Consider the following 26,161-nt stretch of genomic DNA (forward strand, 5'->3'; position numbering starts at 1 on the left):
GAATAATCAAGACCTAGTCCATTGCCTTAAGGTCATTTGTTTACTTTATTAGATTTGTTAAAAAAAAAAAAAGACAACTGATTTTATAACTCTATATGGAACAAAGGGTTTTTTTTGCCTCTGACAAATCTGAATCGATTTCATCCTTCTTTTGTAGTAGCAGTACCAAGGAATAGGATTGGAACAACAGATACTCTCCAGCAACTACCAAGATATCTGCTTATATCAAAAGGGTCAAACTCCACTGCAATACCCAGCATTGGGCCGGTAACATCAGACAGGCAAATGGCAATAAAAGGGCCAATTCTTATGACTACCCAAAGCAGATGACTTGAGAAGTCAGAGCATGCGTATACTTGGAAGAAAAGCCACGTTTCTGGAGCCATACAGTCTTACCAATGTCCATCAAATTTTGTACAGTGGATTCATTCAATAGTGACATTTTCTTTCATTGTGACATTTTGTACATATGAAAACAATTATTTCACTACTGCCACAATATGTTTCTTCCTCTCTGACACAAATGGCATAGATCCTGGTTTGCTGTGCTTACGACGATTCAGTTCCCTAGAAACAAAAAACAGAAAAATGAAGTTCAGTAGTCAGCACAAAGATTTAAAAAACACTAGCTTCCTCCTTAACCTACTAATGGAGATATCCTACAATTTAAAAAAAAAATGAATTTAAGAATTGCTCTGCTTTTAGTAATCAAAAGCCATGCACTTCTTCCTTTGAGAAGAAGGATTGTCCCTTTGAAAAATAACTTTAAAATTGGCTAATTTAGAAAAGTTTCAAATCGAGCCTTTTCTTGGGAGCTCAGCTTACTTGGGTTTCATGTCAACAAGATTTGCTGCTCAAGTTTGTAGAGTCTTTCAGCTGAGAAAGAGGACTAAAACCCAAACAGTTTTACTGTTACTTTGCTGTAGCCATTAAATTATGCCACCTTTTGCTCCTAGAAATTCCAATACGGCAATGATCCAGGTGACAACAAACACTCATCCTGGAGTCTGGCATTAAAAAAAAAAAACAAACAACACAAAACCCACCACAAAAAACCAAACCAAACCCAAAAAAACCTCCACACCCCCAAAACAGTCCATTCAGTTTCCACTGCATCATGTCATGCTTAACAGAGCATTGTGGCTCCTTCCAACATGGTATTTGCTCCCATTCCTATAGTGAACTTTTGGGAAGCAGCCAGTCCTCATTGATACTGGCATTTGTCTGCATTTTCTTTCTAATCAAAGGCTAATCAATCCAGTAGTTCATGATCACTTCCTCAGATGTTAAAAGTAGCTCATACTTGTTCTTCTCACACACTGTAGCTCTAACACTCCCATACATTGCTGCCTCAGCACTGCAGTGATGCATTTTATTAAGATCAAGAGAAAACAAAGCCAGAAGAGGAAGACATACTTTCGCCGACGAGCTTCTCTCATGATACGTTGCTCCTTGATTTGGCAAAATATACTTTTAGGCAAGTGACGGTGTTGAGCTATGCGTCTGATCTGTGGGTGATACTGGAACTTCTCTTTCAGCTTCTGATTGTAATTCATAGCTGCCTTCTCTCGTGGTGCAAGCTATGGGGAAAACAACACAGATAAACATGTTATAAAAGAACAGGGATTTAACTGTCACCAATTTTCTACAAAACAAAATTTTAACTTTTAATTCAAACGGCTTGCTTCTAGTAACTGGCTGTAGCCACAAAAACTTCAGCATTAGGGTAGGTAAGTATTAAAAACCTACAATTTCAACAATACCCCAGTGCTCAAACACAAAACATTATCACGTGTTTCAAAGTTCAGTAAAGTTCAGAATTTACTGCCTGAAAATTTAACTGTATCCCAGCCGAAACCAGAACAGTTTTTAACGTGCTGTAGAGAAAGAAAGAGAATAGAAATAGCTGACAATAAAATCTCTTTAATCAGTCTGCCTGCTTTCCTAACCTCTGCTGATGATCAACTTTTGCTGTGAAACAAAGATTTGCAAGCATTTTAATCACTAGCCAGTGTAAGTACAAATGCTATAAATGTAGCCAGCGTAAGTACAAATGCTATAAATTAATTGTCTTCATGTACAGCTTTATAGACAGCTCTTTAGGTGGCCTAAATCTTACCCAGTGCCTTAATCCATTAGGAAGCACAGCGTACATATCAGTTTTCAAGTATTAGCTTGACTATATGGCACACAGGGAGTTCCAACTTTCATCACGCAGCTAAAAATATCTTAGTATCACAAACACATGAAATGCAGGTGAGCTAGTATTACCACAAAATACTTTAACTTTATCCATGTTTAAAATTATGTCTGAGCCACCATTAACAACACTGAAAGTGAGAAACACCTTTTCCTGACAGCTAACCTACAGAGGATTCCACCGCCCCCCCCTCCCCCCCAATCAGCCATGTTTCTTTTGGTCCTAATGCTTATTTATCAAAAGGAAAAAAAAAAATCTGTGAGCTGTGTTTTTGTTTAAAGCATGCACTGCTTCACGAGGGATATCAGTTTCTATGTATTTTGGATTTGCTTGGATTTCTGGGAATTTCAGCTGCATTTCAGTCTAGTGAGCTTTCAGACTTTGACCAAAGCAGCAAGTGAATCTTTATGGAAAAAAAGTCCTCTACTCCCAAGCCACTTAGTGTTTTTTTAACATAAACAGAAAATCTTTTAATAATAACAGAGGATAATCCTATCCTCGTCTTCCTATCCGCCCTCCCAAAATACACTCTGTAACTCCAGTATTTCAGACATCTAGAAACCTTTCATACTCTCTAACAAGCAGTGGCACAAGTCTTTTGCCCTCCCACATTTATTTCATCCAGTACTACCTGCACCTGAAGTATTAAAAGCAAAACAAATAGTTCAGACAACTTCTATTTATTCAGCTTTGCAGCTGACTGAGATTCACTAATTTCTTACTTTCTCAAGAAAAAACAGAACCTGAGTTTCAGACACTAGCACAAAAAAAAAACCAATAACAAAACCAACAACTTTATTACACACACAGAAATTTGGAAATTCCATCTACATTATTATGAAACATGCTTTGCTCCCCTTTGAAATCAGCAATTGGCTATTTCTTCTCCACTCTGAAGGTCACTTTTAGAAGTGACTTTTGTTAGAATATCTCATAAATTCTGAAAAAATAAATATTATACTCAAATAATTTTGGTCCAAAACACCATTAATGGTCTGAAAGCAAGTATTAATAAAACATATGGCAAAGGAGTTTCTCCTTTGGGGCAATAAAGAAACCAGGTACCAGATGCAGAGTTGCTCGTCACTCAGAAAATTCTTATTCAGGCATCAGAAACACATAATACTCTTAACCTCTGTTTCTCCACACCCTCTTATTCATAAAAACAAATCCTTCTGCTTTATTTACATTTATCATGACCTCTCAAATTGCAAGTGAGTGATTTTTACAATCTTAACCCACTAAAACTACCGCCCCGACCCTTTACTGAAATTCCTTCTAGTGGGCCAGCCTAAATAGCTGGTTCACTCTCAATAAATCCCAGGTGTTCCCACTCTGCAGAAAACTGCCAACATAATTCAAATTAAAGAGCTTTTATTTTAATTAAATGCAATGATTTTCCTTTAATTTAAGAAGAGAAAATTGCTGCCTATTTAGTATAACCTTGATGATTCTACAGACAAGAGGTGAATCTGTAAATTAAAGATACATCCAGGATACCTTATTTAAAAAATTAATATAGATTAAGCAGTGGTTATGTTTGAGTCTGATTCCATTTTTATATGTAATGTGGTATATAGAAAGGCACAAAGCCTGAATGCCAACGCCCCATATACCAGGCTGTGCTAAGTGCACCCTCATATACATGACGGTAAAAGAAAATTTTACAGTAATGACAAGTTTCTGTCTATGAGAATAGCAGATAGCTAAGAAAACAGACTGCAATAATGCACTGAATTCCAATGCCTCTCTTGCAAGTCATTTTACAAAGGTCAGCGCAAACAACTGAAGAGAACAGCATTACTTCCCATTCTCCTTTGAGCTGGAGAAGATGCTGTAAACACAGCACGATTTAGCAGGATTAGAAATTTTGTTTATAGGGACTAGAACACTCTACAATGTAATAAATTAGGATTTATATGACATCATGAGTGGAAGACATGCTCAAAGATGATGTATGACCCCTTTTTCATACATTCCAGAAGTGTATGTGCGACTTTCTTTCTATATGAGGGAAATACAAATTATGTGGTGGAAAGACAGCTGATTTGTGCCATTACCACAGCAGTACTTCACAGCAAATCCCTAGAGTGAAAAAGGAAGAAAAAGAACTCCAAAATGCAACCAAGTCAGCAATAGGAAAATGTGTCCTCGAATAAACTGCCTGTGCCTCTTTCCTCCCTCCAGATGATAGAGGCTGGTTATTTTTCCCATCTAAGCAGAAGGAAGGTAAGCATTTTTCCAAAGCCCTGATTGAAGAGCTAAAACCACCTCTAACAAAAAATTCTCCTTTTAAGGAGGGCTGTATTTGTACTGTGCAGTATTTAAAACTCCACACTATTAGGCTCCTGTGATTCAGCATGAGAATATGAAATAGCTGTTTATCTATCCTGTCCAGGTTGCCCTTCTACAGTAGGGCAGACAGAGCACAGATGCAACATATTTTTAGAATATAAACGTATCCCAGCAATTTTCTACACCATAGCTTGCCTTTATTTCATTTTTTTCCAGTGCTCCACTGAAAACACCTTTCTAAATTTATGGCTTAAATTTATCACTCATTGCTTCTTTGGATCAAAAACTTAGGACTTCTTTACATCTAAATGGATGACAAAAAAAGAAAGGTAATGTAGATGTTAAGCGTGCAAAATCATAGCTAAAGGGATGAAGCTACATGTGCATTGAATCAGAAACCCAAAATCACTATGAAAAGAATGTCATATCACACAATATCTGGTACTGCTTGTTACCAGTCTTATCTCACAAAATGGAACTGTATACTAGAAGCAGACTGAAAGGATATACAATTACTTAGATGGTTTTGATGCGCTCTGCTAATGCATTTTGCGAGATCAAAACCAAGACTTGTAATTGCACTTTCTCCCATCTTTTTCAGTCCTGACTCAAAAACTGTTATTTCTGTATCTCGTAAAAAAGCAGCAAACCTATGCTCCACTACTGTTACACTCCTAACACTAGTTTTACACTTACTGAAATATAAATCATTCCCAAGCAGAAAGTTTTCTTCTTCAATTGTCCAGTGCTCTGTTCCAATTCTTAACTACTTTGGAAATGCAACAGGGCCAACTTTTGCAGCTGCTACTCACAGAAGTAACGTTACTTAGCATTTAGACGCTAAGAAATGCAGGGTGTAGATTTTTTCTAATGTGTCAATAGATTGAAGAACAATACAGCTTCTTAAAGTTTTACTGATGGTTCGTTGCTTTCACTACAATTCAAAAAACCCAATCTATCCCTTTCTTCATATTAATTAGATTAATTCTATTTTATTAACTGAAACCTACTCTATTACTGCTGCTTTTCTAGCCTTTTCACTCAGACGAGGCTCTATTCTCCTCTTTTCCTCAAAAGCCAAACTCATTTACCTTTTCAGAAATCCCAAACCTCTCCAAGAGCACAGGTACAAAAGCCTCAATATACTTAACATGTCATATTTTACATACAGCATTTGAATTGGATCTTTTGCTTCTGGACATGCAAAAAGCTAGATGTTTACTGCTTTAAAAATAAAACCTGTTAAGTCCTATTCAATAATATTTATTTATTATTTAGTCAACTTTTATTAAAAAAACTAAACACAGCAAATTATTTTAAAGCAACTTGTGCAGTAGCTCCAACAAAGAAATTTGGGGTTTGTTATCCCTATGTAAAACCCATGTAGTCTTAATTGTCAGTGGAGTGGAGACACAGCATGCCTCTGGCTCCTCCAGAGACTTTCATTCTTACTTTAATGTTTCACTGATTTTAAATAATGAGTGTGATGCCAAATACATTAAAAACCAAAAGAAACATGCATGTCAGAACTGATGACTGCTAGGGTAGCCATGGTTCAGAAAGTACAACTTTCCAACTAAATAAATGTTCATCAGTAACAACACAAGTACTATATATTCAGTACAACTTCCTTGGAACCCAGCAATGCTAAAAACAAGTAAGACTAAGTACTCACCAAAGAAAAATGTTTGATTACCATTTTTCTTTCTCTTTCAGGATGCTGGTTTCCATCCACCCCTACCCCAAAAATATCCATCTTAAAATACAATGTATTACAAGATGTTAGCATTGTATCAGAAATACAATGACTTTTGGGTGAGTCATTCAGTCAAATCTTCTCAGGGAAGAAAAACAGCAGACCAAGCAACTAAGCATTTAACACGTAATTCTGACACTTCCGACAGAATTACTGAATGTTCAGCTTTGAATATTCAAAATATTAAAAAAAAAGCCACAGACTATAGAAGAACTGGACATTTATAAAATGAGCAAGCATATGTCTATGAAGATAAGAATACCAATCCTCTAAAAAAAGGAGCAGGTACTAAAGAAAAACAGTGGAACCTGATAAATAGCCAGTAACATTTGCAACGTTAAGAATCACAGGAACTACCAGGTTGGATGGAACAAGGACTGGTACAGTTGCCTGAACTCAAGTAGCATTTCCAACGTATATCCAAGAACATGATACGCCATAAAGATTCCACTCTTAAGTTCTACTAGCAACAATTACTCTCTAAACATCTGAAAAATAGTATTTCAGAGTGCTTCTAAAAAAATTTTTAACAACTATAGCAGCTTCAGTTACTAATTTAATACCCAAATTCTGTGTGCTGCTAAATTCAAGGCTTCAGCAGCATCATTCTTGAACACATTTCCACAAAAGATATGGGGATGTGAAACATTGTCTTCTTACTATAACATAATTCTTTACAAGTTCATTAGCGTCATCCATGTGAAATGAGAGCAGTTTTTCTACATAATTCACTAAGTCTCTTTAAGTTCTTCCTGTATTTCTAAATAATTTTTCTTTAAGATGTCTTTTGATGTTGCAAAGTGTTTTTTTTAAAATAGGATGACAAGTTTTGTATTCTAAATGACAGGATGACTTTCATTTCTGATAGTAAAAAAAATAAAACACAACCAAAAACAACAAACAAACAAAAAATCAAACAAAAAACCCACATGCCACTTGGGCTGTGTGTTATAGATAGCTATTGACTTAGTTCTCTTGGAGCTGATAGCCGAAGATCTTCGTCAGAAATGCTTAAAAACCCTTATGCGCACAGATGCTACAAAAGCTGTATTTGTATGATCCCACAACAGCAGAACTGAACTGTATGCACAGCCTCCAAGAGGCATATCAAGCAGTTACAACGTACTCACAAACAGGAAAAAAAAAGGACAGGCTATTTTATGTAGGATTCACTGTCAGGTCAAGGAACACAGAAGTATTGTGTGCAACGTCCAATACCTAGTAGTCATAATTGGTACTACCTTATTTAGGCCTATCCGTGGACAATTTTCACTGATGCAAATACTACAGAAAAGAGCAGAATGTCATTTACCAATCTACATTTTGAATACTTAAACAATAGCTAAGTTGTCCTTTTGGTACATAGTATTTCTACAATGGAGGACCAGTTGAGTTTGCCTATTACTTCCCAAAGCCAAGTATCCTTACTCTTTCATAAGGGAGCCAATGCCATCTGGTAGTCAATAGAGTGAATTTTCTGTTCACACCTGAAAATACCAGGAATCATTCTATGTGAAAATGGTATTTTCGACATTCTTTTTACCCACTTGTCCTTCACACAAAGGGTACAGAGTAAAGATGCATGTCAATTCTGTTGTAGAACAACATCCTAGAGAAAGACAGCATGCTCCTTCTGTACTAAGTATGAATATAGTGAATAAAGAAAGTTTCAGCTAATACTGTAAAACCAGGTGAAAAGGGCATTGCCATGACCATATGGATATGACAGCAGGCAAACAGGTAATATTTCTGCCCAATACCATACTGTCTAAGCAAATTCAACATAAAAGTTAAATCAAAAAGTAAAAGCCTATAATAAGCTTTGTGCAGTCCTTGGAATTAGCAAGTATGGGACTCATATTTAAATGTTAAATGTTTGGCTGAAGCACTACATGGGAAAATCCCAAGAATCAGTTCAGAACAGGAAAAAAAAATAGCATCCTCAACAAAAAAAGAAGAGTTATTCCATTAAAGAAATTCAACTTAAATAGTAGTTTATAACCACAAATACGGAACAGGCTACAAAGTTGGGTTTTTTTATCTATAGCAAAGATGAGGACTTCCAAATACCTATGGTGGGCCATGGCTAAAGATATACATGTTGTTTTAGCTGCGCTACTCCATATCTAGTACTTCACAGTGCACAACAGTCCGTAAACTATCCCATTCTGCATTGTAGCCCTAAGTACTCCTACCACTCCCATTCACCTGCCACCTCTCCCAGCTCCGCTCCACTTCCCTCCTATGCAGATACTATCACTTGATGGAGCTTCAGATAACCAGAAGCAGCACTAGATTAACTATGCAATAGATTCATCCCCTTAACCACACAGTATTTCTCCCCGAATTACAGCTTCCCTTTCCTCCCCCCCTCAATCTTTCACAAGATCAAGTAGAAATTCCCCCAAGCATTTTTTGACAGCTATGCTGACGGGCTCAGAAAAAGCAATGTAAGCACTTCCAAAATACCATAACAATATAAAGCTACGTAAAGGGATTACTCCCAGCGGACAAAGTATCAAATTCATTCTCCAAAATCATTCAATACTTTAATACAACTGTGCAGATGAATACATGCAAATGGCAACTGTAATAGAACATTTTGGCTTTGTCTATACATAAACATTTGAACAAGTGTAACTGAAAAGACATGCGTCTAATCATGTGGACTGATGTCTGTTCCTACTAGGAACACTTTAACCAAACTGACTTACGTTGAGTTAAATGGACTTCAGACACCACACTAGTTTGCCCACTTGATATCTGAGAGCTATATAGGTTAATGACAATCTCAGTTATGCATGGGTGCAAATGGTCTATTTTACAATGCATATGCTTATCACAGTATGAACTGCACGTGAACCAGTCGCATGCCAGTCAAAATTTTTTAAAAGTAGTAACCCTAAGCTTCAGTAGAATGACTTAAGTATGGCTAACCAGAATGTATTGCTTTTTCTCTAGTGCAAAGGGATGAATTCTCACCTGTAGCACTCAGGTAAAAAACTCTAATCCAGTTTAGTTAGAACTGACGATTACTGTTAACATTGAACAAGACCCGAAAAAAAAAAAGTCACCTTGTGTAGCAATAACAAGGCATGTAATTTTATTATTATTATTATAAGTAGTAGTAAATGCAATGACCTATACTGCACGTCAGTTTTCAAATTAAATACAAATGTCAAACTAGAATTTTACATTTTCCCTTTAGAAACAAGTTTTTAGAAGTTGAATAGGCTAACCAGTTGTAATAACAACAAAAAAAAAACCCCAGACAACTTGTCTTGTGATAACAAAAAGTAAAATGCAACTCTTACCACTCCCAGTTTTTCAGAAGCATTAGCTTTCCACAGACGAATATTCATCTCATCTGAGCCACACAGGATATATTTGTTATCTGAAGTCCATTTTACAGTGATGACGTGCTGCATTCGCTTTGTATGATATACCTCCCTAAAGCAAAGAGAGACATTTTTAAATGATCTATCACTTTTCCCACCAACATTACCTTTCAAATAGAAGAAAGCATTCTGTTCAAGGCAGAATATATTTTTTACTTTTTGTTGTTGTTGTTTTTTGACTTTCTTTTAAACACTGTGTTGATCTTAAATCTATATAGAAAGAGATTCAAATAAAGTATGATGGTTAGACTGAAAAAGGACCACCTAGGATAAGATGCTTTTTAAATAAGTGTTTTCACGGAAATTACAGTAAATAGCTAAAGAATAACTCTTTTTGCAAAACATGCCATGGGTATATAATATGATATGCATACTGTTCCCAAAATAATTTTCATTGATATGCTGTTATATTGATCAAGCATTACAGAATGGGACTGCAGAAGAATAGGTGCCAAAGAATCTGACACCATTACGAACAAGAAAGAGAACAGTAAATAAACACCTCCAGCTGTCCCTTTATGACATGGCAATGGACTGGCTACTCTTCATTGTGATTTCCCTCCTTTCTCCAAAAATGGACTTCCTTATCATTGTCTAAAGGACTCCTAGGAAAAATTTTAAACTCCTAAAAACTCAAAGAAAAGTCTCCAGTCCTGCAAACAAGAACTTATCAAGAAATATCAGCTAGTAAAAAAGGATTCAGAACAGCTGTGTGACTATTAAAGCATAAGCTATATTTAATTTCTGCCGATCAGACTCCTGCTCAACAAGTGCTGGCACCTGTTGAAAAATGTTTCTACATATTACATTTAAACCAATATTTAAATTAAACTCTTATCTAGTTTTCATTAAGTATGTACCAAACAAGCAGAACAATAGTATTCATGAAGTTATTATTTTATTTCTGCTATAAAAATATAGTACTAAGTACACTTTTCTGGTAATTCTAGTTGTTTATTAGCATTCTAAAGGTCAAGAATAAGTAAGACCTACTCGCTGTCCACTAATACCCACCACCCTTTGGTATATCAGTCACGCGCTGCAGCTTATAGACCATTCTTCTTCTTCTACCCAGTTACTTTTACAATTAAAACCCAAGTAGTAATGGAAAGGAAGTACAGAAATAACACTATTCAAGAGCCGTGGAAAACCTAGACTGGGGTTGAGCTGGAGGTGTTGTGAGAAAAACAAAAGTAATTAATATACCGCCTTCAATAAGCTTTAAGAAGCTTAACCACCTCTTGTAATTCACACTCAAGTGATGCTGTACAAGAACAACCATGTGGAAGACTGAGCACGAGTACCTTCAGAAAATATTAATAATAAACACTCACATCAGCTTTTTACTGATGTTGATCTTTGATAGCGTGTGTCCACATACGCATTTTCATAAGCATCTCTTATGTCTGCTTTAATTTTACATTTGGCAAAATAACAAAGCTTTTCTTCACCCACCTTTGGGTAACCAAGTACTTTTCTTTTCCTTACTCTGAATTTTCAGCCTTTGCCTCTCCTGTTGCTGTCATCGCAAATTATTAAATATCATTCTCAGGGAGAGGAAAAACACAAAACATGGCCAAATAACCTGGATGTGTCATTTAAAAAATTTGCACAGACATCCGGTTCTGTTTACCAAGAATTTACTAAGTTTAATCAACTTTATAATAAATCCTATTTCTTATGGCTAATCAATTTCTTAATTTAGATTTTCATTTTAAAATAAAATAGAAAGCAACGGAAGTTAGGAGTTTTTCAGACTGGCAGGAGATCAAAAGTCAAAACTGGAATACTGTCAGGATCCTTGTTTACAGATACTTTTAACTGCCCTCTCAGTTTTCCAAGTGGGATCAAACCTTCCATTTGGAGACTTTTCTCCATTCCATAGGATTAATTTCAATTAATTCTGAAATTATGCAATTCTGAAAAAGCCCAGCTTCTAAAGAATTTTAAGTGTCCCAGAATGCCCCAGTCAGCTTATATGAGACTAAGTTCTTCATCTGTAAGGCTTTTTCTCACTAGATTTATGGCCACCACACAGAAGGGGAAAAAAGGGGGGACAAGGAGGAAAATTCCTTCCACAGGCCTTGGCAACAATCTGCTATAATGTGGAATAAAGCCTTTTACTGTTGCCTTATGGGGTCTGCAAACTTCCCCTCAATGATGTGCTTTAACTTTGCATATGACCACTTTTGTGAACATTACTATTCGATAGAAGGAAAAACCTGCAGAATACAAGAGCTGCCAACCATATTGTTTAATAATAAAAGAATTAAAAAAAAAAAAACAAACCCACAAAGGAACTGCAACACCTAATTACATTTAAAATATTATTTGCAAGACAGGAAGAAAATGAAAACTACCTGTAGATTAGATATAAAGGAAAATGTAAACAACCCCTCTCAATCTTTAATGCAGTATAGGAGCATACAAACAGTTACGTTGAATAATGCATATATAGCTGCACCAATCAGTAATAAAAATATACTCCTCCTCCATCAATATTTCAACATTTCTACCCCCCAAACCACCTAGAACTTGACCTAGGAGCAACTTTTGGGGGGGCCAAAGTTGGAGAGAGGAAGGCAACCAGAAGTAAAATAAAGTTAAGAATAAAGAAAAAAGAGAAAGAAGTGACAACAGAGAATAATGAAGGTAGGTTTATGAAGAACAAATGATACCAGACAAATACCAGACAAAAAAAAAAAAAAAAAAAAAAAGGAGACACAGTAGATCCAATCTGAACTTCAGCAAAATATTTAATACACTGCCTTATGAAATCTTACATGAAAAACTAATTCAAAGTGAATTAATTGTATTCAAAGCATTGTCACATGAATCAAAACCTGGTTAACAAAATATGAACAAAAGGTAATAAGCGTACCTAAACAAATCACAGAAGTGTCCCAGACTGATCCTCAGGAATTCATACAACAATGCTTTTCACATAACGCCTTTAGCAATCATCCATATAGGATGAAGACAGTCCCTAGAAAACCAAATGCTACAATGTTGTAAGGCACTGCAAACTTAAGTGGTGACAGATACAGTACAAAGTGACCTAAAAACATTAAAGATACATATAGAGGAAAATAAGATGGGATTCATCTTGGTAAAATACAAATGAGTACACCCAAGAAGAATAATCCACTGTAATTTTAATGCAAAACTGCATAAGTACCGCTATCCATTAAGTAGAAGTTCTACTCTAATACATACTCCAGAATTATCTGTCAACTATACGACCTGTCAATCTCAAGTTATATACAGAATAAGATTTCAATATTCACAGGAAGTGAATGCCCCAATGAAGATGTTAATGAATGAATTAAGAATTCTGAGGACTGGGGTCAGAGGTCCCTGGAATGAATGACAGCAAGAGAGTAAGGTGTAAAATCACTCACCTGCTGTGACCTTTGTCTACAGGAAAAATGCGGACAGACTTATCAAAGCTGGCAGAGACAAATTCTTTCCCAGTGGGTGAATAATCCACATCAAGAACAGCAGACACGTGATCCATATGCACTGTCACAGGTGATTCAAGAAAGCGCATATCGAAAGTATATAGGCTTTAAAATAAACACACCAACATCTTAATATCTTAACAGCTCCTAAGTAAACAGTAAATTTTTGCTGAACAGCTACTTTAATCATACATGAACCACACTTAAGGATAGATCCATATTGCAGAGGGAACTTTTTAAAACTGCTCGTAACACATGAAAAGCAAGAATGATGCATTGTATAGGACTTGAAAAGAGTTTATTAACCAGAGGCTTTAGTTACTGGATCAGACCTAGGTTTCTTGCTCACTGTCAAAGAACAGAGTCTCCACTATTCCCTTCATCATCTGTTCATGGGTCACTGACCAAACCTATTTCTCCAGCCACCACACTGTCCTCCTTTATTCCATCTCCAGATATAAGTATATAACCTGAACTTGGACAAGCATCTCTGAATCATTACAGCAAGCCTATCAACTCTGCAAGGTTACTAGATATTCCCATTGGGAACTCCTAGTAATTCAGAGTTTACTGTGAAGTTCCCATTTGATTGGCACCCTTTCCTACTGCTTCACTGTCTTTAGGCCAGACAATGTAGGAGTCCAAGGAAAGCTTGTTCCTTCAATATATGGAGATACTAGTTCAGCAGAGCACACTACCTGTAGAAAGCATTACATTAAAAATAAACACACAGCTGCTGGACCACAGCTGGTTTGCTCTTAAGCACTTCAAAGCTCAGGTGATGTCCACCTGCACCCCCTTTGAATCAACAAGCCCTCTGATACATAGCAAGGCATAATAACTGAGTAGATCGTTAATTTGCCTAGTGCCAATAAGCAGAGGTGCTTTACAGACAAAGCATTTAATGAAACCTGCTTAAGATACACTATTTAGTAGAACTACTATATTAAAAATTTGTAATTTAGCAGGTTTCTCACCCTCCTTGCTGCAGATGAATGCATAACTGGAATTAACTCAATGTCTCTTATTCAATAGTTTACTGGCAACTATTGCTTCTTCCTTATAAATTTCCCAAGAAAAAGTATGCTAGCATCATATTCAGAACTGCTCTCCATACAATCAGCTAACACTTGCATGTGCTTTGTTGATATATGCACTTGCCATTGTGCTTATACTAACTGCTTTAGTTTGCAAGAGGACAGTTGCTCCTAACAATAACATCTACCATTTTTAGTTTAGCAAGGGGAAAAAAAGAAAAAAAAAAAAAAAAAAGAAAAAGGAAAAAAAAATATGCATAATCAAACATAGGTAGCCTGGTAGCCCTACCATACTATAACCAAAAGAGGTGAAAAGCAGTACATTACATACAACACCCACTTTCAACGTCTAGGCCAAATTCTATTTCCCTGGAAAAACAGCCTTAAGATAAGTGATAAAATTCCTATGTTCTAGAAGAAAACAGTGATCTATTGTTAGATCACTGACTTCCTGGAAAAAAGGATATGGAGCACATTTTGCAGTGGCCTAGTTTTGAAGAGGCAGCTTTTTCAATATCAGATTAGCTGTTCACATGAATAGTATTGTTCAAAAGTAAAAAAACTGCTCTGAGACATTGAAAGGATAAGTATCGCAGTCTCTGGAACTGTTTCACAAAAGATTAATTTTTTTTTTTTTAAGAAATGTTCTCATCAAAATAGCTGACCAGTACAATATATCAAGCTTCACAAGAGCTGGCAAGAAAACAAACACTTATATTGCCTCAGACTGGACCAATATTACTTACTTTCCAGGTCCCGTTGCAAGTTACACTTGCATTGGTTCAGCTGCACTTTTTCTAAGTTACACTGCTTCCCTCCCCCACCCACCCAAGTACTGAACTACAGAGAACTAGGCAGTCTACTATCAATTATATTTTTTTAAAATCCAAAAGCCTGTAATTCTCTAGGTTATTACTTAAGTGATTCAAATTTAGAGTTTAAGTAGTTTTTTAAAACTTTATTTTAGCATGATGATAAATCACCAAGATACAGATTAAAAACATAACATGCTCAGGATTATCAAAAAGCAAGGTCACACTTACTTGTAATCTTCATTCGCTGCAGTAAAAACGAAAGCTTCCATGGGGTTCCAACACAGTGTATTTGTCCTCATGTTCAAGATAACCTGAAAGATATTTACACATTGTTACCTTGCAGGAGAATAGTCACTATAGTTCAAAACTTCCTATACCACTGGAAACAAGCACTTTCTAGATACAGAATTATGGCAGAGGAATAGTGACGTGACAGAATGTTTCCTTAGCAGTGTTAGAATTGGAACTCAAGAACCTCCTGTCCCTCATCATATGCTCACTGCGTTGTGCGACATGGCAATTAAATTTTCCTCTGTAAGTCATCTTAGATGCAAATTCTTGTAAGTGGTCTTTTAACACATAAACCATGTAAACATGTTAGTGGTCAACATGTAAACCTGGAACTTCTGAAAAATTTCACTTCTCCACCATATTTACAGGAACCTTTAGTTAAAGTAATCCATAGACACGCCTAATTAAATGGTTATTTCAAAGGCTATAGTCATTAATTGACACTGTGAACCAGCATTTGCAAAGCTATTATAACATTTTGATGTTCTCCCAGTTATTACTATCCCTTCATTATTTTATCTCTGAAATTGCAGTTCATGAATTCTCCAGGACAGTTGCCATTTCTTGTTGAAGTGCCAAGCAACGTGTGCAGAAGTCACTGCATTGTAATCTACTCACCACTATCACTGTATTAGCAGTGAATCATTTGCTACACATTCATATGACTTGCTTGCTGCTAGTAAGCAGATGGCTACAAAGAGGCCAGTTTGCCTTGAGTGGGAGGAAGGCAGCTGATGACAGCCTAATAAGACCCTTCTACTTTGCTAACAGTGGATTAGACAAGAGGCATTAGAAGCTGTATGTCAGATGCCCCCACCATGGAGGACAGCTGTGGCAGTAACAGCTGGGCCGCTGGGAGAGAAGGGGAGGCAGGGAGGAGGTCATCTGACAGCCTGTACGACACAACAGCTTTGGCTTCTGCTGAGTCTTGGAGGAGTTTTCAACCACTGTGTTTAAAAATAAATCCTATACAGTACGCCTGACACAAAGTAGATGTATAATTACAGAGCAACTTATTAACAAACTGAACAACTCTAAACAGGATTTTCCACAATGCTCCAGGCCAGCCATAATCCTACTTGAAAATCCTGAAATTTGGGTGTTTAACGCTATTGTACTCCAAATTCATTTTTGTTCTCAGCTTACTATACCAAACACCATAAATTTACATACATATAACAAAATATAGTTGTATAATTATAACTTTTACAATAATGAACACAATCTCAAAGCAACTTAATAGTGATGACCACTATACGCGTGTGCATATTCTCATGATTCTCATTCTCCGTAAGTCCTCATTTCCCAGGTGACATTATCCTATTCAATATGAAGTCTGCGCTGCAAAATACTGCTCATTTTCAGAAACTACATGCATCCAGAACTGAATGTAATCATCAGATGTCTAAAATGATCTCTACTTTAAAAAGTGACTTTACTGAAAGGATAGGCCACTGAAAGGCCCTATGTTTACAATAATGTGACAGCTAGAATTTGTTCAGATTTCAGTATTGTTCTTCCAGTTATAAACCCTGCACATATCTGGGAAGCTAATAATCAAGGTTCTTTATTCTTCCTCGTCCAAGTTTTTCAGCCACTGCAAAATGAGTACACGATTAATGTTAACACATTATTATGTATAATAAGTATCTTAAATCATGCCACAAAATAACTCTGTATTGCTGAAAAATCCAGCAATTTTTCAAAAAGGGTCAGGTTTGGTCAAAGTCCATGCTCCACATCTTGCTTCACTATTTTTTCACCCAAATTTACAAGCATTCCGTTTATTTCGGCAGTGGCATTTGGAATTAAAATAGTACCTAAGAAAAGGATTCTCTGTACAGTTCTAGCATTATATTCAGTAACAACTAGGTAAGGCAACCTGGGCTGGAAGTGATTTAAGTTGCTGTAAATACATTAATAATGGCATTTCAGAACTATCTAAACCTGTAGCAGAGCCATCTTCTGACACTATTTTTCAATCAATTGTAGATACATGTAGTAATTTCATAAGAAAAAGTCCTTATTAAGACAAGTGAAAGTTGTGAAGTCCCTGAAGACTTGGCTATGTTGGTTTATTTATTTTAACTGCGAGCACTTGCTTACAAAGAGTGTCAGCCTGGAGATTTTGAGATTACTTTAATACAAAACCAGATCACCCAAGTAATTAATCTGTCCTCCTTTACTACCTACAAGGTATTTGGTTGAGGTGAACAGCTAAAAATGTTACAAGCAACAGACAACAATTCCTGTCAGCTATTTAAATGCTAAAGTCTATCTTTAAAACATCCTAAGCTTTCCAGGTTGCACAAGAATGACTTACAGTTTTAAAGTGTACCGACTTCTATTAAAACATCTTCCTCTTGCCTTGCAACAGGAGTGCTTCCCTTCATCTTTTCCCAGCTTTTTTAGACTAGTTCTTATTTTGCACCTAGGCAGCATCTCAACATCTTGTCCGTCCCTCTTTGAAATTTATGACTTCGAAGCTCACAGACAGGACAAACGAGCAAAAGACCTACTGCTTCATTATGTGGAAAGTTGTACTCCTATTTCCGTTAGGGAAGGGACTCCCACTGAGTTCCAAACTCAGGACAGTGTGTGAGCTGCTTTGCTGATCAAACACCAGGAACACAGCAGTGCTAGAAGCCAGTGCCCATACGTAGGTAAGGTACCTCTAATAAGCCGCACCCTTCTCTTGGGGGTTACAGAGTTCTTAGCTCTCAATGCAGAAATGGACATTCAACCTGCCTCTCCACAGGAGAATCATCCCTATCCCAGCAGGAAACCCAGTACTGTATCCACGGATGCAAGTAAGTATTCATTAGTGTTTTACTCCTATAGCAGGAAATGCACGTAAGCATGCTGCTTACTACATGAGATGCACATATATACATATTGTGCACACATGTATATATGCACACGTATGTATACTCATATATTTAGCATATATACATATGTAAAATTCCATTAGATTCAAACTTAACTCACAAAGGCTCAAACTGCATCCTTTTAACTTGTAACTGCAGATCTACAGCACTGGCTGTGTTCATTTCAACATTCAGGTCTCCAGCTGGCATCACTAACAATTTTTTATAAGCACTGTCTCAGTGGCCCAGACAAAACTTCATTAAAAATTGTTGGGGCACAGGGAGAGAAAGAAATACTGTTATGTCAACAACATTCCTATTTTATAACTAAGTTAAGTACCATTATAGTGTTCAGTGCGTATCAGACCAGTGTCATTGCAGACAGTACAAAACATACCAAAAGGATACTGAGTGTGTATTTACAAGCCAGAATATTGTATTTCAAGAAGAAAATTAAGATCATTCTGGGGCTCAAAACTACTGAAGGTTTGATCAAGGTTAATATTTGCGCATGAATTACTGGCTTCTTGTTTTAAATAAATACATATATTCTCTTAAAGATAAATAGGAATCTTCATGTCATTGGTAAATTCCACATATAAATACAATTTTGTTTCCACTGCAAAGAATTTCTGATGTTTATACCAGGTGCATAGGGGAGGGTTTAATCTCCATGCAAAAGAAAAACACCTTTTCAAATGCAGAGCAAGGCTCTCAACAGTGGAAAGGAAATGCCTTAAAAGTTACCTTGTTTCCTTCAAGCAAGGAGGAGGGAAAAAAAAAATTAGGAAAAAAAAAAAAAAAATCACACATACACAGACAGAATGCAATATAGGAACATAAAGTTCTTATTGTGAAATTGCTGTCAGGTCAGGCACTTCATCAAGAATTACAACAGAGTGAGCGTAACAGCCCGTTTGAATGCAGAAAAGGGCCCTTTTAACTCTGCATGGTTTAAATCCCAACATTAATTCAAACTCAGTTAAAAGATTCAAAATTAGATGACGAAAACTCAGTGAACTCACAGTTCAGGGCTTCCTCTTCTCTATCGTCATCAACAGTTACAGACTATTTACATATTCAGTATGATTATTAGTGCCATAAGCTTCTGTTAAAAAGAAAAAGATTACCTTCTTTAATGGAGTTGATTTTCTCATATCATATAGCACAATATTTCTGTCAGAAGCACAGCTTCCCAAAAGGTATGTCTAAAAAAGAAGAAAACCAGTGTGTACGGTCTTCTAAACACTTCTAGAGTATAGTTAACAGCTTACATTAGATACCTAAGCTATTTCACAAAACTGGTAGTCAAATAGTTCCGTTTTCAGTCAAGGAAATACATTCTTCGTTCTTTCTGTGCAGCTAATTATTCAGCACAAACATTTTAAATAGCGTTCCCTGTAAGATTCAGAATCCACCCAGTCCTCTCTACTTTAAAAGTAACAAGCAATTCCTCATAAACACTTCATCTACAAAATACAGCCCAGCCAAGAGGTATATAGGAACTGCTGTAGAAGATCAAATACAATTGTTTTGACACAGAGCGGGGGAAAAGTCACAGGGAACCAGGTCACTGGCACTGGAACAGATGAGAGCTCCACAGCCACATAACTGCTACATTGTATGATTGAGGTACGGGATACGTATTGCTGTGGGCAGAACGGAGACTATCCTCCTTTTCTTTCTCCTCTCCCCCACTAACAGAGACAAAAGATAAAAAGATGAAAATATCTGGTACCACATTCCAGAGCAATATAGCCATAAAAATATACACACCCCTAAATATTATGTTAAAACACTTATCAAAATCTAAATTTGGAAAAGCCGTTAAAGACGGCGTTAATAGAGTTTAGATCTTATATATCGGAAATCAGTATTTTTCTTGATCAGTGTAACAGCAACATTACCTCAATGGGATTAAATTTTACGCTGCTTATGCTATCAAAACCCCATGTCAGAGAACACATGGGACTTGTCCTTTGCTCATCCCAAATGTCCACTTGATGGCCACAGGTGGCAAAAACAGCTTCCTTCCAGTGGTGATCAATTCCTGTATACACTGTCTTTAAAGAAAAAACAAACAAAAAAAACCCCAAACCATTTACAAAACCAATTGTATACATGAATATGCAAGCATGTTCTGCTACAAAAAAGATCAACAAATCATTGCATATCGAGTCTGTCATGTTTTTATTCATTTATATTACTGAAAACCAAGTCACCACTGCTACCAGAAACTAAGTCTTATCAGGTGTACCCTTACACAATAGACTAGCTTTCTGTGTACTCACTCAATGTGCATGCATGCATTTCTTGTTAATTTACAATGAAGTCAGCATTAGAAGCGCATTTACAAAGTCCTGGCTGACTTTAAAGCAAATGGAAATGTTAAGGGTACAACTACAAATTTTCAATGGGGACCTGAACAGATTCTATAGACATTACAATAATTAAACAGTTTCAAGCTATTTACGAAAAGCATTTAATGTTGTTCTTAAAATAAGCTTATCATAAATTGAAAGTGCAGAAGTATATATTTTTAGTCTGCTTTTGCCAAAAAGAAAGACATAAAGTTAAAATTTTGTTTTGAATGGCTGCGAGGTATTGACATGAAAAGAAAGTTATTTAATGCGGACTAAGCACTAACAACACACATTTAAAGAGAGAGAGACTACAGAAAGATCTGACCAGTTCGCAGGAAAGGTATGATTAGTAGAGACAGATCTAAGCAGTCTCTGATGGCATTTGAGATATTCCTTTCTGGTTATGTGTAAAATAAAAGTAATAAAAACTTGAAGATACTTTAAAAGTTATAGTCATATATAAAGCCGTTATAAAATTTATTGCCATCACCTTACAATCCATTATGGTAACAGGTGATATCAAACTATTTCTCTCTCCTGCAAAAGCTAGATAAGAATTGGTTCAAACTTAATTCAAAAGAAGGCATGTGGGAAAATGAAAACTTAGATTTACTACCTTTCCAAGAATTGTATGAATAGGTTCTTCTTCTTCTCCATATTCCGGGCCCTCCATTTTCCACTGCTTCACAGTTTTGTCATCGCCAACCTGGAAATATTGGAGAAAGCATGTACAGTTTTATGTAAATATATTCTGTTTATTTTACTAGATGTGCTTTGCAATTAAGTACAGGCAGCCTTTGAAAAGAGAACCTATAACATACACAAAAGTAAAGTGCTCTCTCCTGCCTATTCACTGTTCCCTTTTATACCTCCACGCTGAAGATTAGTTCTCTTTGTCATAGTATTTCACTAGAAACTGAGAAGGTACATGTACATTGTCTGGCTGGAATGGCGTTAACATTCTTCATAGCCACAAATCCAAAACAGTGCCATAGAGGCTGCTAAAACAGTGCTGATAAGGCACCAATGTCTTGGCTACTGGTGAACAGTGCTTGCACAGTGTCAAGGCATTTCCCCCACACACACTCTCTGTCAGTCATCATCCCACATCATCAGTCATCATCCCTGCCCCATCAGCGTGTAGGCTAGGTGTGGGCAATAGACTGGGAGGGAACAGAAGCACGACAGATGACCTGGATTGGCCAAAGAAGTATTCCATACCATATAACATCATGCTCAGCAATAAAACTGGGGTAAGTGGAAGAAGAAAAGGGAGGCAGGGGCTGGCTTCCAAAGTGGCTGCTGCTCAGAGACTGTCTGGGGATCTGTCTGCTTGCGAAAGGAGGTGACTGATTTCCTGTTTGTCGCTGTTTGCCCCACCACCACCACCTTTCCTTCACCTATTCAACTGTCTTTATCTCAATCCACGAATCTTTTCCAGTTTTTAAAAGAGATACTTCCAGGGTCAAATAGGAAAAAGGTGAGCTGGAATGATGACTATTTTTTTAGTGCCATTCTTAATCCAATGGCACCTTAAACTGCAAATTATCTTCTGGAAGACATTTTGATAAGCATGTGAACAGTTAAAAGGCACTTTGCACCTCAGTTGCTCCAGCTGCCTGCTCCAAATGCCATGCTACCTCTTGCACTATGCCAGCACAAGCTTTTACATGGCTGTGCAGTGACCTGGATCAGGCAAACTGGCCAAAAAAATGTTAGCTATACAAGTTTAACTTCCTCTCCTGACAGCACTACTACTGTTTCTTCTTCCTCTCTCTCAATTTTCAGGCAGAGGGGTTATCAAAAGGGGATTGTAATTTGGAGTCACTCAGAATTTTTTGCTATTTTTTAACTACTGTCCTCATGACCTGGTATGTACTTCAGAGAAGATAAATATATAGTAGTGAAAACAACTCTTCTATGCCCAGCTCAAAAGAAGCAAAACCTCAGGACACTCTAGTCTTCCAAACCAATTCTTCTTATTGCATCATCTTAGAATTGTTTTAATGCAAACAGGAAGACATACTATTTCCAGATGGTTTACGTGCAACTGAATCAGTTGTGGTTGTTATAAGTTAATAAAGCTTAATTAACATGGAACCATCTTGACTTAATCAGCTTATCTTTAATCATAGCATATGCAAATGGTTACTTTTTTTAAGTGTTTCCACATCTTTCAATGAAAATAATCTATCTACTACTTTAATGAAAACTAGTTTACTCAAGTTTTAATTACATGACCATCCATTAGCAATTTTCTGGTATTTATCCCTTCTATAGTCTTGAATAACATCAATATCATAGCATGAAAAAAAAAATTCATCAGAAATAGAATTGTCAGGTTCACTGACAAATTTAATAAATGTATTCATACAATATTTAAATATTGTATGGCAGAGAGTAAGTGGCTCACTGGAAAACAGATGGTGAACAGGCACTCTGTACTGCTACACTGTACTAAGGAGACACATTATACTTACAGTAAAGAATGATGTACCACAGAAACGAGCACACATGCCTCGAACAAAGCCTTCATGGGCTTGTACAGTACGAATACACTGTCGTTTGGTCAAGTTCCAAATTTTAACCTGTTAAAACCAGGAAAGTATGCTGTTGTTATTTAAGTTTTCTACAGCCCACAACTGCAGTTCATAATTCAAGTACAAGAGATCACACATGTTGTAACGAAATGGCATAGCTGGCTTGAACACTGGCCAGATTTTATGATGTTAAAACTAGTTAATTATTCCCTTCTTGAAAAAAAAAATTTAAAAGTGCGGTTCTTTACTTCTTACCCCTTCCACCCAACCCAAGCTGTATACTTACCGATTTTTGCATTCCCTTATTTTTGAACTAGAATTCTTGCTAAAAGACAGCAGCAGTGATAAATTTAGCAAAAAATTTTTTCTCTAACGAGAAAAGCACAAGGAAACAGCCTTTGGAATCAACAGAATGTTTTCAGTCCAGTTGCTGTACTACATTTTATATAGATGTCTACCTCTCACAGAGGTTTCAGCTTCAAAGCATTTGGGCCCATTTAAAAAAGAAATAAAAATGGAAGTCAGTTTTTATATTTGTGTGTATTTATGGTACCCAGTACTTTACTCGCTCTATCAGCAGATAAGTAATCTGGCCAACGTTTCATATAAATTTAACCTTTTTCAGAGAGGAGGGGAATAATCTCCCTTACATTACTGCATGACATATGCACCTTCTATGAAAAGCAGAAAGCAATCAGCTACCCAGAAGACAGCTTTAAAATATACAAGTACTATCAAATGAACAATGTAAGGATGAGAGAGGGCAGAGAAGACAAAAGAGACAGGCAATTTTTTTCTGCAACTGACTCCAATTCAAGTGCCCTTGCTTGCTATTTGTAATATTTATGTAAAATAATCAAACAAATACAGGGTTAGCATTTTTCAGGCAATATGATAAATTATTATTCCAAAAACATTTTTGGCTGTGTGCCCCTTCTCCCTAGTTCATCTGACTTCATGTAATCTTAATCTGCAGCAGTTTAACTTCTTCAAGGGGAGGAGGGGTGTCACAGGGGCAGCAAAAAGCAATCATTATGGACTGTAAATATTAACGTTCACTGCTCCGTCCTGAGGAACTGAATGTCACACCCTCTGCTCACAGCTGAAAGCTGCTGCCTTTGTGTGCTGGGAGATTACAACCTGTAGTTTGAGAAACACTGCGCCAAACTGGGTAAGTTGCACCTTCTGAAAGAATATAGGGTATCACGCTGAACAAAGACACGAAAGAAAGGTAAGCAGGTGGTATTAAAAAAAAAAAAACCACCAAACAAAAAAACCCCAAACAAAACAAAACACACCACAGAAGAGAAAGAAAAAAGAGAAGAAGGAATAAAGGTATCTTTTTTCTTGTGGTTTGTAACTGCAGCTTACCTCTCCATCACAAGCTCCAGACAGCACTGTAGACAAACTCTTTGGGTGTTTGGCCATGCAATTAACTCCATCTCTGTGACCATCAAGTGAGCTAAGAAAGGGTTTTGCAAACACACGTTCTAGCTTTGTTGCATTCAGAGCTCTTGTGTACTCTCGTGGAACCTCAAATGGATGCAATGCAGGGTCATAGTTTCTTGGAACTGCAATAAGAGTAACACACACATTAGAAACCCACAGTATGTAGTGTAGTTCAAGGTAAGCTGAATTCAAAAGTTCTTCTCTTTGATTTTCCTGCCATGGGAGAATTTTCTGCAACACTAAGATTTTTGCCGTTCCTCCTGTTTTGAAATTGGTCTGTGGGATCATTAGTATGTTCACTTAACAAGGTCAAAGTTAATAAAGCCTGAAATAACTCTGAAATTATTTGATTACCTTTTCAAGGGAAGATATGAATGTACGCAACAAACTGGAAGTTGCAGATATCTTGCAACTATTAAAAAAAAAACTTAAAAAAAACCCCAGCAACCACAAAGCAAAAGAAAAAAACACCCCACAATACCAACCTCCTACCACTAAACTCTAACGTACGCAGAAAGGACACAGCTACATGGACATGCACAAAGAGAGGCAACCTAGTTCTCTTCATGCTTAGTCAGCCGCAAGCCAGCCCTGGCTCAGAAATGAGACTCATTAGTTTCATTAGCTTGGTCCTCTGCTAATGCTATCTGGTTTCCTGGACAGGGTCTCTCTGCATCCGCCTGCATAGATAAACCCTACAATAAATTGAAAGACAGTGGATATTGACATTGTGCTTCTGTTTTTTGTCTCTTTCATTCCGTTTCATGCAAAAAGGTTGAAAAGTCAGCAGAGCAACTGACCACAGATCACTCATTAAGAATTGATACATAGTTCAGTCTGCTGGTTTCCAAAGACTATTTGAGAAAATCTCTGATGAAAGGGAGCTGGGTATCACTCTGTAATACAACAGAGAATTTGATTTAACAGCTTACACACAAATCCCACTTAGAAAATTAAGATGTGTTCAGCTACTATCCCAGTGGGTAACTCCAATAATATTTTTCCATGTTATAAGTATATAACCACAATTAAATAACTAGAAAACATTAATTATGATGCTACTTTACACAACATAGCCACCTACCTCTAATTCAATCAAATAATGAAGCACATGCAATTTAAAATAATACAGGTCTATTGTCCTGCTCAATTGATTTAGTGCATCCAAGATGCCCAGAGTTTTATTCCTGCTCTTTCTGACAAAGGGTGGCCATTTTACAAACTTTATTTCTGACACTAGGTAGAAACTAAACCTCATTTCTATCATGTTACAGAGGTAAAACTGCATGACTGCGTAAGACCAGTTCTACGGAGGACGAGCAGAACAGAGCATGGAAAGTCATCATCTCATCTACCAGGCTACAGCTGCTGCATCTAAAAATGTGTGAAACCTACACGATTTTTGCCAGTTTTAGTAAGGGATATGCAAGAAGCGGGACGAGATGTACCAGGAAAGGAACAGTAGTAAGTGCAAATAACCGCTAAGAGTAACCTAGGTAATACTAGGAGTAATCTCGGAGTGCCAGGACCCCCACTCCGCACTCCAGCCCTAACGGCGTTTCCAGAGCGCGCTCTGGCACCCCAAGCACCCAGATGCCGGCAGCCAGGCCCGGTGGCAGGGCAGCGAGCGTTTTCCTCCACGTTCTATCGGGCTACCGCAGGCACACCGCCGCCGGGACAGACACCCGC

The 26,161-nt window shown here is 36.9% G+C and overlaps 1 protein-coding gene across 1 annotated transcript; it reads right to left on the reverse strand.

The window, feature by feature from the left end:
* Positions 1-86: 86 nt before the first annotated feature.
* Positions 87-24,760, reverse strand: DCAF13 (DDB1 and CUL4 associated factor 13). The gene is made up of 10 exons (XM_009588070.1): positions 24,395-24,760; positions 22,964-23,071; positions 21,100-21,189; positions 20,028-20,183; positions 19,251-19,328; positions 15,191-15,273; positions 13,051-13,215; positions 9,566-9,701; positions 1,417-1,580; positions 87-567 (listed from the first exon to the last, which is right to left on the reverse strand). Exons 1-10 carry the CDS (start codon positions 24,758-24,760, stop codon positions 480-482), a joined length of 1,434 nt encoding a protein of 477 aa, XP_009586365.1. The 3' UTR covers positions 87-479.
* Between the last annotated feature and the right edge of the window lie 1,401 nt (positions 24,761-26,161).

The sequence above is a fragment of the Fulmarus glacialis genome, unplaced genomic scaffold, assembly GCF_000690835.1.
Source record: "Fulmarus glacialis isolate BGI_N327 unplaced genomic scaffold, ASM69083v1 Scaffold39051, whole genome shotgun sequence".
Lineage (NCBI taxonomy): Eukaryota > Metazoa > Chordata > Aves > Procellariiformes > Procellariidae > Fulmarus > Fulmarus glacialis.

What these genes read in the sequence shown, in the direction of transcription:
- DCAF13 (XM_009588070.1), bottom strand. Translation starts at nt 24,760, where the DNA reads ATGATCCCACAGACCAATTTCAAAACAGGAGGAACGGCAAAAATCTTA. An exon ending in TTCATACAATTCTTGGAAAG is followed by an intron (nt 20,184 to 21,099) that starts GTAGTAAATCTA and finishes TTTTCTTTAAAG; the next exon opens with ACAGTGTATACAGGAATTGA. An exon ending in AATCAACTCCATTAAAGAAG is followed by an intron (nt 15,274 to 19,250) that starts GTAATCTTTTTC and finishes AATATCTTTCAG; the next exon opens with GTTATCTTGAACATGAGGAC.